The sequence below is a fragment of the Myotis lucifugus genome, unplaced genomic scaffold (assembly GCF_000147115.1).
Source record: "Myotis lucifugus unplaced genomic scaffold, Myoluc2.0 scaffold_108, whole genome shotgun sequence".
Taxonomy (NCBI): domain Eukaryota; kingdom Metazoa; phylum Chordata; class Mammalia; order Chiroptera; family Vespertilionidae; genus Myotis; species Myotis lucifugus.
This window is the reverse complement of record NW_005871156.1, coordinates 823,719-837,472: the sequence shown is the minus strand read 5'-3', so window position 1 is coordinate 837,472 and position 13,754 is coordinate 823,719. Positions and strand designations below refer to the sequence as shown.

Here is a 13,754-nt window from a genome sequence, read left to right as displayed (position 1 = left end):
AACAACACAACAACATCATACAAATTTTTCAGATAATAATTCAAGGTCAAATGATAGAATGGGGAAAAGTTTCACCTTATGTATAATAAGCTTAACATATATTGTGATACCAGAGCATAAGAATGCTCTCGTATTTTAATAAATGGACAATAGACTTTTTATTGAACTTATTGGGGTGACTTTGGTTAATAAAATTATATAGTTTCCAGGTGTAGGGGCAATGGACTTTAACAGGCAACTCAAACAATTAAAAATAGAAATGGCAAATACACAAAAGTTGTTCAACCTCACTAGGTATTAAAAAGATTTTAACACAAAAAATACAATTTCCACCCATTATTTAAAAGGTTACTCTTTTCAAGGTCATTTTTATGGTATTTTACAAAAGTATCGTTCTGTGACAGATTGTAAATTGTTTCTTTATCCACGTGTTCTAGTTTCTATTGCTGCTTAACAAACCACCTCAAACATAGTGACATAAAAATAGTCACCATTTTATTATGCCCATGGATTCTGTGGGTCAGGAATTCAGACAGAGCTGCCTGACCTTTTATGATCTAGCCTCAGAAATCAGTGTCCCTTCCACCATAACTTTTTTTTAGGTTTATTTTTTATTGTTGACAGTATTACAGATGTTCCCTATTTACCCCCTCCATCCAGTTGATTGAAGCAGTCAAGTCTGCTCAAATTAAAAGTTGAAAAACACTGAATTAGATGAACACTTCATGTCCTCCCAGCTTTAAAATTTCATGATTCTGTGAATTGGCACTAAAGCAATTAGGGAATTAGAGAAAGAAGGGAAGAAATAGATGAGTAGATGGAGGTAAGCCCAATGAATGACAAAATGTGTCAAGGGCATTTTGAAAAAATGAACAGTAGGGTTTTAAAACATCATTTTTTAAATAAAATACACATAACATACTAGTAAAATTTACCATCTTAACCATGTTAAGTGTACATTCAGTAGTGTTAACTCTATGCACATTTGCAACCAATCTCCAGAACTTTTCCTCTTGCTAAATTGAAACTGTATACCCATTAAACAACTCATTTTCCCCACTCCTCAGCCACTCACCATTCTACTTTGTGTTTCTATGAGTTTGACTACTCTAGATACTTCATATATAAGTGAAATTATACAACATTTGTCTTTTTATGACTGGCTAATTTCACTTAGCATAATGTCCTCAACATTCATCCCTGTTGTAGCACATGTCATAATTACTTTTTAAGGGTACATCGTATTCCATTGTATGCATATAGCCCATTTTATTTATCCATTCATGTGTCGATGGACATTTGGGTTGCTTCTACCTTTTGGCTATTGTGAATAACACTGCTATGAACATGAGTATACAAATATCTTCTGAAGAACATGAGTATACAAATATCTTCTGAAGATCCAATTCTTTTGCATATATCCTCAGAAATAGGATTGCTGGGTCATATAGTATTTCTATTTCTAATTTTTTGAAGAACGACCATACTGTTTTCTACAGAGGCTGCCTTATTTTACATTCCCACCAACAATGCACAAGGATTCCAATTTCTCCACAACCTTGTTGATACTTTTTTTTTTTTAATAACGGCCATCCTAATAGATGTGAGGTGATATGAACAGTTGTGTCCATTTGCCAATAGCATAGCTAAAGCAAGTAGAATCAATTTCTTATATTCCTACCTGGTTGGAATATAAGTCATTCCTGATGGGTCTTGGTTTTACCGTGAGACCTTTGTAGCCCCAAGCAAATCACAACTCCTTTTAGAGCAGTGTTGTCCGATAGAACTTTCTGCGATGTGTGGAATGTTCTACTCTGCACTATTATGAGCAGCCACTAGCCACATGTGGCCAGAGCACTTGACATGTGGCTGGGAGGCTGAGGAGTTGAATTTTTATTTTTTTATTTAATTTTAATTAATTAAAATTTAAATAGCCACATGTGGCTAGTGGCTATTGTAGAGGACAACCCAAATCTAGAGCATGCCTTTTAGCTCTTAAGACAGAACCATGTCGTCTGCATGTAGGGAGCTGCTAGTGACCGGGTCTCGTTAGTTATATACCTAAGGAAAAATCCTGAGTCATTACCACTCACCACCAATACCTCTTCTACTATCACCAGCAAAATCAAACGAAGCCAGCTCAGCTCTTTAAGTTCTGGAAATAATGTGGATATGTGCTGGCACCTTCTCTGTGGTGTTTTAAACTTGTGCTTTTAATTGGCTTCAGGACCTCTATGAGGCTGGAGAGAAGAAATGGGGGACAGACGAGGTGAAATTTCTAACTGTTCTCTGTTCCCGGAATCGAAATCATCTGTTGCATGGTAAGGCACTGGCTTCATCCTCCAAAGAACCTGTTTGAAAGCTAGTGAACACTATATTGCCCATAATTAATGGATAACCTCTCCTCCTTTATTTGCTGCAAACACTGATTGTCCTGAACTGTCTTACATGTCTTACCTTGGAAATGTGTGAGTGTAATTATGTGCATGAGGGCCAATTTCTGAAAGATTAATGATGAATAATTAACGGAGGTATTCATAGAAGTTTGGCATTCCTGTTTATAGTAAAGCGGCCTTCATAGTCAACCCTTTTTCTAGAGCAGCTCTATTTAAATTGAGTTACATACGAAAAAATCTTCAGTACATCAGCGAGCAAGAAAATAGAAATAAATGTTGGTTGGCATTTATTCCTATTTAACATCCAGGTTGTAAAACTAACAGACGTGATCTCTTTGGGGGGTATGTTCCATCAGATGAACAGTGGATAATTTAAATTTTATTTCCTAAGTGGAATGTGTCTAATTTGCTTCTCATAATGCTAGTCTACATAATGTGCTTTTAACTTCTTTGGGGAAAAGATACCAAACAATTGTAGAATATTTGTTGTCAGGTTTATTTTCTTCTTGTAAACAGCAATGAGAGTTTAATAAGATATTTCATTTTTTATAAGCTCTTTACGTCTTCATGCTATCTCATAATTTTATAAACCCACCGTGGCCTTATAATCACAATTTACAAAACTTGTGGGAAATTTGAGAATGAGTTTGCAAAATTGAAAACAAAGTAATTGAAAATTACAACACATTTGGAAGTTGAAATTATTTCAGATGTTCCACGGTGACGAGAAATAGGTGATTCCTCCTGTTAATAAGTGTCATGGACTATGTCACACACCAGATGCACCACCTTCTGACAGCTCCCTGTTCCTTCGCCTTGCCTTGCCTGATTACTGTGCGAATAACACAAGTCTCCCCCTGGTGGTACTTTCCAAAAACTGCAGGTCCTCAGAAGTTGATTTCATGCAAATACATTTGTAACAAATTTCACTTCCAAGCACAAGTCAATAGTTGGGCAGTTATAAAATAATCTGTTTGTAAGCCACTGGAAGAAAATATTTTAAGCATTATTTTAATAAAGAAAACTTTATAAGTTTCTTACCCACCAACAATAATAGTAAGAATTCATAACTAAGGTTTTGTTAATTCTCCAACTTCTAGGTGTTAGTGCTAAGCATATTATAAGCGTTGTTTGTTCAACATCCCAATGGAACAGCTATTATTTTCCCCATTTTACAGTGAAGAAGACTGAGGTTTAGAAAATGTGTCAATTAGATTTTTTTATTCCAAGCAATATACACTGATTCCAATTTAAGATTTTTTTAAAAAAGGAAATAATATAGAATGGGACCAGAGGGAAAATGGAGACTATTGGTGGCTCAATGAATTGAAGGGAGAGCTGAACGACTCCAGGAAGAACAGAAATTAAAGCAGATCTGGGGGGTCTCACTAGAAGGGAGTCATGGATTTTATTTCTAAGGCAGTTTCCCAAAGTCTGGTCTCCATGGAAAATGCTGATTCTTGAACCCCTACTTCAGACTGGCTGACTTAGCACAACCTCTGAGAGTGACCCTCAGGAAGTTTAACAGGTTCCCCGGGTGATTCTTTTGTTCTCTGAACGTGCTTTTGGCCATCCCCAAGATCTCTGAACCCAATTTAAATATTCCCAGGAGCGTAAGACTGATCGGTGCTAGTTGGGTGAACTGCTCACTGATTCGGTAGAGCTTATGGTGTATGTTGAGGGACAGCGGTCTTCCTGGATTGACAGCCCTGTGAGAATCACACTATTGGGAGGCCAGCATCCCAAAGAAGGTGATGCTAAGATGATAAACAAAACAAGTATCCACTCTAAGAAGGCAGCAAGAGAGGAAGATACATTTATCACATTCAAAAACTTGATTAAAAAAAAAGTGAAAAGTGTCATTATGTTAAAATCTATTAAAAGATGCAACCAATTTTGAAGAGGTTGGATTGCTCTAGTTTTGCTGAGCCAAAAGGAGGATAATGGGTGATTGCCAAGGCCAAAATGATAAAAAGACACATTCATCTGATTACGGAAACAATGAGAACAGAAAACAGGTCTCTCCGAAGGTTATCTCCATTTGATGCGTGAGCAAACAGGGTCTCAGATAAAGGAGAAGACTTGCCTGACATCCTCCTCTCCTCAGGCTCATTCCACTTACCCCAGGCCTCCTGGGTTTCACCCCATTGCTAATTAGTTTCTTCCTGAAATATGCCGAAGAATAGTGTGATCTTGTTAAAAGATGCTCATTCTCTCCATAAATGTTAATTTCCTCTGTTCTTTTTTTATTATTTGTAATTCCATTTTGTTATTGTTTGTAGTATTTGATGAATACAAAAGGATATCACAGAAGGATATCGAACAGAGTATTAAATCGGAAACATCTGGTAGCTTCGAAGATGCCCTGCTGGCCATAGGTAAGCTTGGCAGGGGATGGGGTGGAGAAACAAGTGTTTATAGACTTTGCTATCAGTTTGTAGTCATGGGATGTAGAAATTTTTTTCAGGGATAAAAAAAAAATTGTTTAAATCACCCATACTGTGACCCACAATTTTAAACAAGAACTATTATATACAAACCTGATTTTCATTGTACCGTGTGGCTTTATATATTTTATATCCTCTGTGCCTTTGTATTTAAGGGTATGGGAAAGATAATCCTTTACTAGCTGCAACTTATAAGTCTGTGAATGGTTAAAACGAATAACTTCATATGGTAGAGATGGTAATCATTTTTAAACTATATGCTGCCTTTTGCTTTAATGGCCTTTATTAATTACTTCTCCAGGAACCTGACAATAAATGAGTGCTTCCCATCTGTGAAAGTGCTTTCAGCATAGCCTGTCTTCATAAAACTTTGCTTGGCTACAATTTTTCTGACAAAGAGATACTACTTCATAGTTTATAGAAACAGAAGGAACAACTGTCATGTTTTCTCATAGATTTTATCGGTAATCTTTTCATTTCTTTTTTTTTAATCTCTTAACAGTAAAGTGCATGAGGAACAAATCTGCATATTTTGCTGAAAGGCTTTATAAATCTATGAAGGTAAAGGCTTCTTTTTAAGCATCTGAATGGCTCTGACATGTCTTGTGTCCAAATGAGACAAAATCAGTCTAATATATTCAGTTTAATTGATCAATACTTCACTGAGTGCCTGCTAATAATACTATTAGGTAATATTTATTGAGTACTTATAATGTGTGATCATTCTTCCTAATACTCTATACATATATAGGGTGTCCCCAAAAATGTATATGCATACTTTGAATAACTATAAAGACAGTGCTTATTAAAATACATTTCATTTTCAAAATTGAGCTATAAGCTGTTAAAGTATGTATACATTTTGGTGAGGAAACCGTGTAGAATAGTTTTATTCCAAAACAACCTTATGAGGTAGGTACTATTATCAACCCCCATTTTACAGATGAGTAAACTGAGGGGTAGAGAGGATATGCAATTTGCCCAGGGTCCTCATTGAAGAAGTAATGGAGTTGGGATGCACACACTGGCAGTTTGGCTTTAGAACTCAAGCTCCTAACCATGCATTGTACTCTGTGCCGGTACCTTTGCTGGGAACCAGGGGCGGTGCAGGAAAGATGAAAATGTAGTCCTTGCTCTCAAAGAACTTCTAGCCTTGAGGGGAAGGCAGGTATGTGCAAAACACCAATAAGAACAAAATAGAATGTAATACAGTAGTTGAGGATCAAAACATTACAGGAACAGAGAGGATAGGGTATTTTTTTTTCAAACATTTGGTTTTTTTAGAAGGTGTAGATCAGAAAAGAATATATAAAGAAATTGTTATGTTTAAGCAGGACCTTAAAGGAAGTTTGACATTGGAAGATATTACCTGGGAGAAAGGGTGGGGAGGAAAGGAGGCCATGGGCTAGATGGGTGGGAAGGCATCATTGCAAGTGAAGCTTGTAGCTGGAGAACACAGGGTATGTCTAGAGTGTCAGAACAGAGGATTGGGAAGGTAAGTTGGTGAGGAGAGGTATTCCACATGCCCCTGAGGTCGTGGCATAAAGGACATCATCAGGACAGTCATGCACAGTCTTGCCCTGACAGACTAAAGAGCACTGAATGGAAACCATCTAGACCTTAATAGGGTGGGATCTTGTTCTCTTCCCTAGGGCCTGGGCACCGATGATGACACCCTTATCAGAGTGATGGTTTCTCGAGCGGAGATTGATATGTTGGACATCCGGGCACACTTCAAGAGACTCTATGGAAAGTCTCTGTACTCCTTCATCAAGGTAGGGAGTCTTGCCCTGGCCCCGGGGGAAGCTCTGATGAAAGGATGGGGTTCTGACCTCGGTATTTAGACACTTCTTATCCTCCCCTTGGCAGATATCATTCCCTTTAAAGGTGCTACTCTAATTCAGAAATTTCCAGTCTCTCTCCTTTCACACAGATGTTTCAATCTCTGCCAGGTTAGAAGCTGGAAATCTTTGCATTGTAAATATACTAATTATTTCATGTTGATCCCAGACACAGAAAGATTATATTTTAATGAATACTTTAAGAGCCACAATTTCTCTGTCTACCTGCTTACAATGAAAGATAAGCAACTAAACCAATCCTCCAGAATCCGACCCAGGGCCAACTGAGGTCTGCTGAGAATATAGGAAAGCATATTCACCATCATGTATTGCTGTTCTTTTCCTGGCACTAGACTTCAAGGCGGGCTAACATGGCATGGAGTGATGAGAAATGAGTCACATCCCTAAAAACCCCTCATTATTTGGGTTTTGCTTCTGGAGGAAAATTATGAGGCCATGAATATGAAGCCAAGACCCATTTCCCTAGAAGCTGGTGTTGCCTGCACAACAAACTCAAATCAGGATGTGATCTGTGAATTAAATATTCTGAATCCTACTGAGAGCTTGGAGAGGTACAACTATTAGGTGATTTGAGCTACAGATTTTCATGGTAGTATTATTTATTCAGGAACTTGCTTCTATTTCTATCTGGCCTATGAGGCAACTTTATTTTGCAGAGCCGATATATAGCTAGTTGTAAATAAAATACTTTAAAAGATTCATAGATGACCATAAACACAGTTATGGGAAAAAATATTTATAACATATAAAATAGGGTTGGTATCTCTGTATTAAGAGCTTCTATAAATCACTAAGGAAAAAAAAAAAGAGAAAACCCCAGAAACAAACCTGGGAAAGGATATTAAATATGCACTCATGAAAGACAAAACACAAATGGCCGATTTATAAAAAATACTTAATCTCATGAATATTCAATGAGTTGAAAATAAAAACAAATCATTTTTCACCTAATATCTTCACAAAATTTGGAGAGTTCATAACCAGCCTTGGGAGGGGTTAGGGGAAACTCACCATCTCTTATGGAAGGACAATAAAACTGGTCTAACCTTTCTGGAGGCAACTTGGCAATTATCTATTTGAAAGATGAACTCTACCTCTTGCTTAGCCATTACATGTTTAGGAATTTCTTTAGAAAAAAAATAAAATAAAAGCCCATTAATCCACAGAATGGGAGAAAATATTTGCAAATTGTAGCTGATAAATTAGGTTTATTATCTAGAATATATAAAGAACTACAACTCAATAACAAAAAGATAAACAACCCATTTTAGACATTTCTCCAAGGAAGTTATACAAATGACAAATAAGCACATGAAAAGAGGGTCAACAATATTAATCATTAGGAAATGCAAATCAAAACCATAATGAAATACCACTTCATACTTAGTAGAATGCATTTTTTTTAAAGGAAAATAATAAATGTTGGTGAGAATATGGAGAAACTGGAACCTCGTGCATTGCGAGTGGGACTGTAGAATGGTGCAGCCACTGTGGAAGAGAGTTTGGTGCTTCCTCAAAAAGTTAGACATAGAATTACCATATGACCCAGCAATTCCATGCCAGGTATATACTCAAAAGAAATGAAAACGGGGATTCAAACAGATATTTGTATGCCAACGCAAACATTATTCACAATAGCCAAAAGGTGGAAACAAGCTAAGTGTCCATCAACAGGTGAATGAATAATTGAAATGTGATATATAGACATAGACATAGACATAGACATAGACATAGACATAGACATAGGCATAGGCATAGGCATAGGCATAGGCATAGGCATAGACATAGACATAGATAGATATAAAGAATAAAGTTTCTGAAACATGGATGAACCTTGAAAACATGCTAAGTGAAATAAACCAGACACAAAAGGGCAAATACTGTATGATATCACTTACATGATGTATATAGAATAGGTAAATTTATACAGACAGAAGTGGATTAGAGGCTACCAGGGACTTAGGGAAGGGGGAAATGGTGAGCTACTGCTTCTTGGTGGCAGTTTCTGTTTGGGGTGATGCAAGGGTTTTGGAAATTGCAATGAGGGTTGCACAACACTGTGAATGTAAATAGTGCCACTGAATATATACACTTAAAAAGGGCTAAAATGGCAAATTTTGTTCTATATCTATTTTTAAAAATCTATGACAGAATCTGAATAAAATTGTTTCATGAAATGTTAAAAAAATACACTAAATATTATATTTTCATTGTAGCATTACTTACGTTATATTATTTCATATTATTTGTATTTGAATAAATAATATGGCATATGTTTTTGGTTTTTTTATTTTTTTATTTTTGGTTAATCCTCACCCAAGGATATTTTTCCATTGATTTTTAAAGAGAGTAGAAGAGAGGGGGAGAGACAGAGATAGAGAAACATAGATGTGAGAGAAACACATCAACTGGTTGCCTCCTGCACGCACCCTGACCAGGGCTGGGGATTGAGCCTGCAACCAAGATACATGCCCTTGACTGGAATCGAACCTGGGACCCTTCAGTCTGTGAGCTGACGCTCTACCTACTGAATCAAACGAGCCAGGATGGCATACTTTTATAGTGTATAATGTATTATATATTCTCATTTTTTATTAACTAATGGGGGTGACTTAAATAACTTATGGAACATCCATACAATGTAATACTATACAGACACTAAAATGATGGGGTACAAAACTATAGGGTGGGGCATAAGTAGGAGTGGGGCAACAGTTGTGAGTAGGCGAAACAGAGTTTAATCTTGTTTTATTATTTATTATATTATTTTCCATATAAACAACTGTAAACCTACTTTTGCCCCATCCTGTATTGATTAGCCTGGGAAAACATGACTATAAATAAATTTATATTACATGTTTATATATATATATATATATATGTAAATATATATGTGTATACATACACACAACACTGTAAAAGACTAAAAATAAGGAAATCATTGCCCATTCAATAACAATTTTCAGAAAGGGCATAATAGAAATATAAAATATGTAAATAATAAAAAATGACAGATAAGGTAAAAATGTAAGTTATAATAAAAATAAGTAAACTCTCAGGTAAGATAAAAATATAAAATCCAACTCCATGGTATTTATAAGAAACAACTATAATACAGTGACATGTAAGAAGCTTATAAAAAGACCAGGGAAAAGAACATTTGACAAACACGAAAAAGAAAGTAGGGTTATACTATAAGTAAAAAAATAATTTAAGAAGAAAAAGCATTAATAGGAAAAAGTGGATCACTTTATATTGATAAAGGCAGTGATTCACAACAAAGATTAAATTCTTATGAAACTTTAGGTTCCAAATAGAATTGCATTCAAGTGTACAAATAAGACATTCAAGGCTCCAAAATAAGAAATTGATGAAAATACTATGCGAGGGAGACTTTAACATACCCTTATTCTTTGGCAGATCAATGAGGCAAAGTATAAACAAGAATATATTACATGTATTTTAACAGATGTAAGTTAAACTTTGAACCCTATAAACACAGATTCCATCTTTTTTAGTGCCCATGAAGCACTAGCAAAAACTGATCTATTAGCCCATAAAAATTTCTATGTAGAAATTATAGCACCTTCATGTAGGCTATTTTGCAACCCTTATCAAAAGGCTTAAGAAAATATATGATCATTAATCCAGTAATTCCCATTTTATGAAAATTTATCCTGAGTAAATCATCAAGGAAATGCAAAAAAATTGAACTATGATATACTTATTGCAGCAGTGTTTGTAATAGTGCAAAATTAGCAACAATATAAATATCCAACAATGGGGGGAAGATCAAATAAATTATTTTACCTATGTACAGTGGAATTCTCTGTAGTCATTAACTAATGATGCTGTAGAAGAATATTTAATGCATTAAAATAGGGAAATATTCAGGCTACATTAAGTAAAAAATCAGAATACAAAATACTACAGTCCCATCATATAGGAACCTGTATGCATAGGAAAAGTCTGGAAGGATATGCACAAACCAAAATGTTAAGAATAGTAATCTCTAGATGGTGGAATTATGGATGATTTTTATGTTCTTTTGGGTCTTCATTTTCTTCATCGAACAGTAATATTACAAGTATTACTTTTATAATAAGCAATAACAAATGTTATTTTTAAAACTCTGAGAAAAATCCAGACAAGCTTTATAAAGCTAGAGACTTCGAGCTGTGTATTCCATTTTAGAACTCATTTATCTGACTGTAACTTTGCTTCCCTCTCCTCAGGGTGACACATCTGGAGACTACAGGAAGGTTCTGCTTATTCTCTGTGGAGGAGATGATTAAACTGAAATCCTGGAAAGATAAGAGGATTCCCAAAACCTTGATATTTTTTAACTTCATTTTTCTACACTGCTATTAGCATTATCTCAGAACACTTATTTCCAAATTAAAACGCCTACGTTTGCCTCCTCGGCTATAGACTGTGTTATTATTCATCTATAATTATAACTCATGATGCTTGAAAGCTGTACTTGTATTTCAAAGCTTATAAAATTTAAAAGATTTAAAATTAGAAATAATAATGTACTCCATGTTTTTAACAGATCTCTTCCTCATCTGTGTTTCACAGAAATTGGATATATGAAATTATTTCATGTTTTCTTTTTGGTGAAAATCTATAAAAGTGGAAGACTGGAAGGCTATTCTAAAATCACTTTTCTTTCCTATTTCTAAAGTGGCTAGCAATTTCTTAATTTGAAATTGTGAGCTTCTAGTTAGTAAGAATATCTGTCCAATTTCCTATTTCACATAGTCATAGTTTGAAAGCACCCACAAATGTTCTTTGTTTAGGTTTTGTTGATAGCATTAATTGATCTTTACTATGTTTGATGTGAAATACTTCCTCCATCACATCTTATGTTAAGATCACTTACTCTCTCCAATTTGAAGTATACCAAAATCACCAAGTTGTCTGAACAAATTAAATTCTAACTGGTATGCAGATCATATATGTCTGGTTACCAAACATAAATGCTGGACATTCCACAATATTTTTGTTAATGTCTTAAGTCAGTTTGAAGATGAATGTAATGCTCTGAATTTTACTTAAATTTTTTTGTGCTAAAAATAATTTTTTAAGTCATTTTGGATTTTGTCAATTTGTATTCATTTACATTTGCACTGTGTCTTTCAACTCTAGAATTATTTTGATTAAAAAGTTCCGTTTGTATACATCATGGAAAAATAATTTGAATAAAACATGGTGTCTTTAAGATGAGGTATACTCTTTATCTGACTTTACCACTTGTGATTTTTTTCATCCTGAAACCTAAAAGGTATTTTTGAAGGACTTGTGTTACTCAGTTTCTATTAAGAACTACAACATTGAGGGGGGAAAAAACAACCTAATTAGTCTTATATACTGGTACACCTACTGCTGTAAAACTAATGTTCACATATACCAAACGGAATTCTTACTTAATGACATAAAAATAATGTATTTAATTTATTCTCTGAAAATGAGTGATGATCTCCATTCTAAGTGGAACACTTATCCTATCTAATAATAGACAAACATGGTAATTAACCATACCTCCGACACGCTTCCCATTGGGAAATCAGGGTGATATGCAAATTAACTGCCAACCAAGATGGCGGCCGGCAGCCAGGCAGCTGAAGCAAACAGGAGGCTTGCTTGCTCCAGTGATGGAGGAAGCCAAGGTTCCCCGCCTGCCGCCGCCCAGCTCTGAGCTGCACTCTAAGCAACTATGTTGCAATTATAGAAGCTAAACAATCCCCAGAAACCTGCTTTCAGCCAGCCGGGCCTCAGAGCTGGAGTTGCAACAGTGTTTCAATTATAGAAGCTAAACAAAGCCCAGATACCTGCTTTCAGCAGCCGAGGTCTCAGAGCTGGAGCCGAGCCTCAGAGCTAAAGTCGGCTCTCAGCTCCAGTAACAGCCATAGAAGGTAAATAAATCCCAGAATAAAAAAGAAAAAGAAAAAAAGGAGAGGTTGGGAGCTTCAGTCACCCACCAGCCTGAAAACGGCCCTCAGCCCCTCACCCAGACTGGCCAGGCACCCCAGTGGGGACTCCCACCCTGAAGAGGGTGTGACCAGCTGCAAACAGCCATCATCCCCTCATCCAGGCTGGCCAGGCACCCAAGCGGGACCCCCACCCTGATCCGGGACACCCTTCAGGGAAAACCAGCCGGCCCCCACCCGTGCCCCAGGCCTCTATCCTATATAGTAACAAGGTAATATGCAAACTGACCCTAACAGCAGAAGGACTGGGAATGACTGGTCACTATGACACACACTGACCACCAGGGGGCAGATGCTCAATGCAGGAGCTGCCCTCTGGTGGTCAGGGCGCTCTCACATGGGAGGAGCTCTGCTCAGCCACAAGCCAGGCTGATGGCTGCCAGTACAGCGGTGGTGGTGGGAGCCTCTCCTGCCTCCTCAGCAGCACTAAGGATGTCCGACTGCAGTTTAGGCCTGCTCCCCGCTGGCAAGTAGACATCCCCTGAGGGCTGCCGGGCTGCCGGGCTGCCGGGCTGCCAGAGGGATGTCTGATTGCCATCTTAGGCCCAATCCCCTGGGGAGCGGGCCTAAGCCAGCAGGTGGTCATCCCCTGAGGGGTCCCAGACTGGGAGAGGGCACAGGCCGGGCTGAGGGACCCCTCTCCCCCCTGAGTGCACAAATTTTTGTGTACCAGGCCTCTAGTCTATAATAATAAAAGCATAATATGCTAATTAAACCAGATGACCTTCCAGACGAAGCAGGGGCTGCAGCCGCGGGATCGAGGCAGCTGCCAAGGCTGCAAGGGAGGGATCCAGGCAGCCACCAAGGCTGTGAAGGCCTACTCTTGCATGAATTTCATGCATTGGGCCTCTAGTATTAAATAAGAATATTTTTCTTCTTTGTTCATTCTATACTATTTGTATTTTGACAGGTGAATTATCAGGATTTGTTTTTCAATTTGTGTCTACTTGCTTATTATACTAGTAAGTGCTCAAGCAATTGGTAAAAGCTATTTACATGAATACTTAGTAATTCTAGTTAAATATAGGAAATGGTACTACTGCTTTGATACCTACT

The 13,754-nt window shown here is 36.9% G+C and overlaps 1 protein-coding gene across 1 annotated transcript in view; it reads left to right on the top strand.

The window, feature by feature from the left end:
• ANXA4 (annexin A4) overlaps nt 1–11,957 on the top strand; it is a 51,678-nt gene extending 39,721 nt beyond the window's left edge. Inside the window, exons 9-13 of the mRNA XM_023757440.1 lie at nt 2,228–2,321; nt 4,679–4,774; nt 5,346–5,404; nt 6,496–6,618; nt 10,941–11,957. Of these exons, the coding sequence (XP_023613208.1) occupies nt 2,228–2,321; nt 4,679–4,774; nt 5,346–5,404; nt 6,496–6,618; nt 10,941–11,000 (432 nt within the window). The 3' untranslated portion in view covers nt 11,001–11,957. The remainder of the gene's footprint in view (nt 1–2,227; nt 2,322–4,678; nt 4,775–5,345; nt 5,405–6,495; nt 6,619–10,940) is intronic.
• The last annotated feature ends 1,797 nt before the right edge of the window (nt 11,958–13,754 follow it).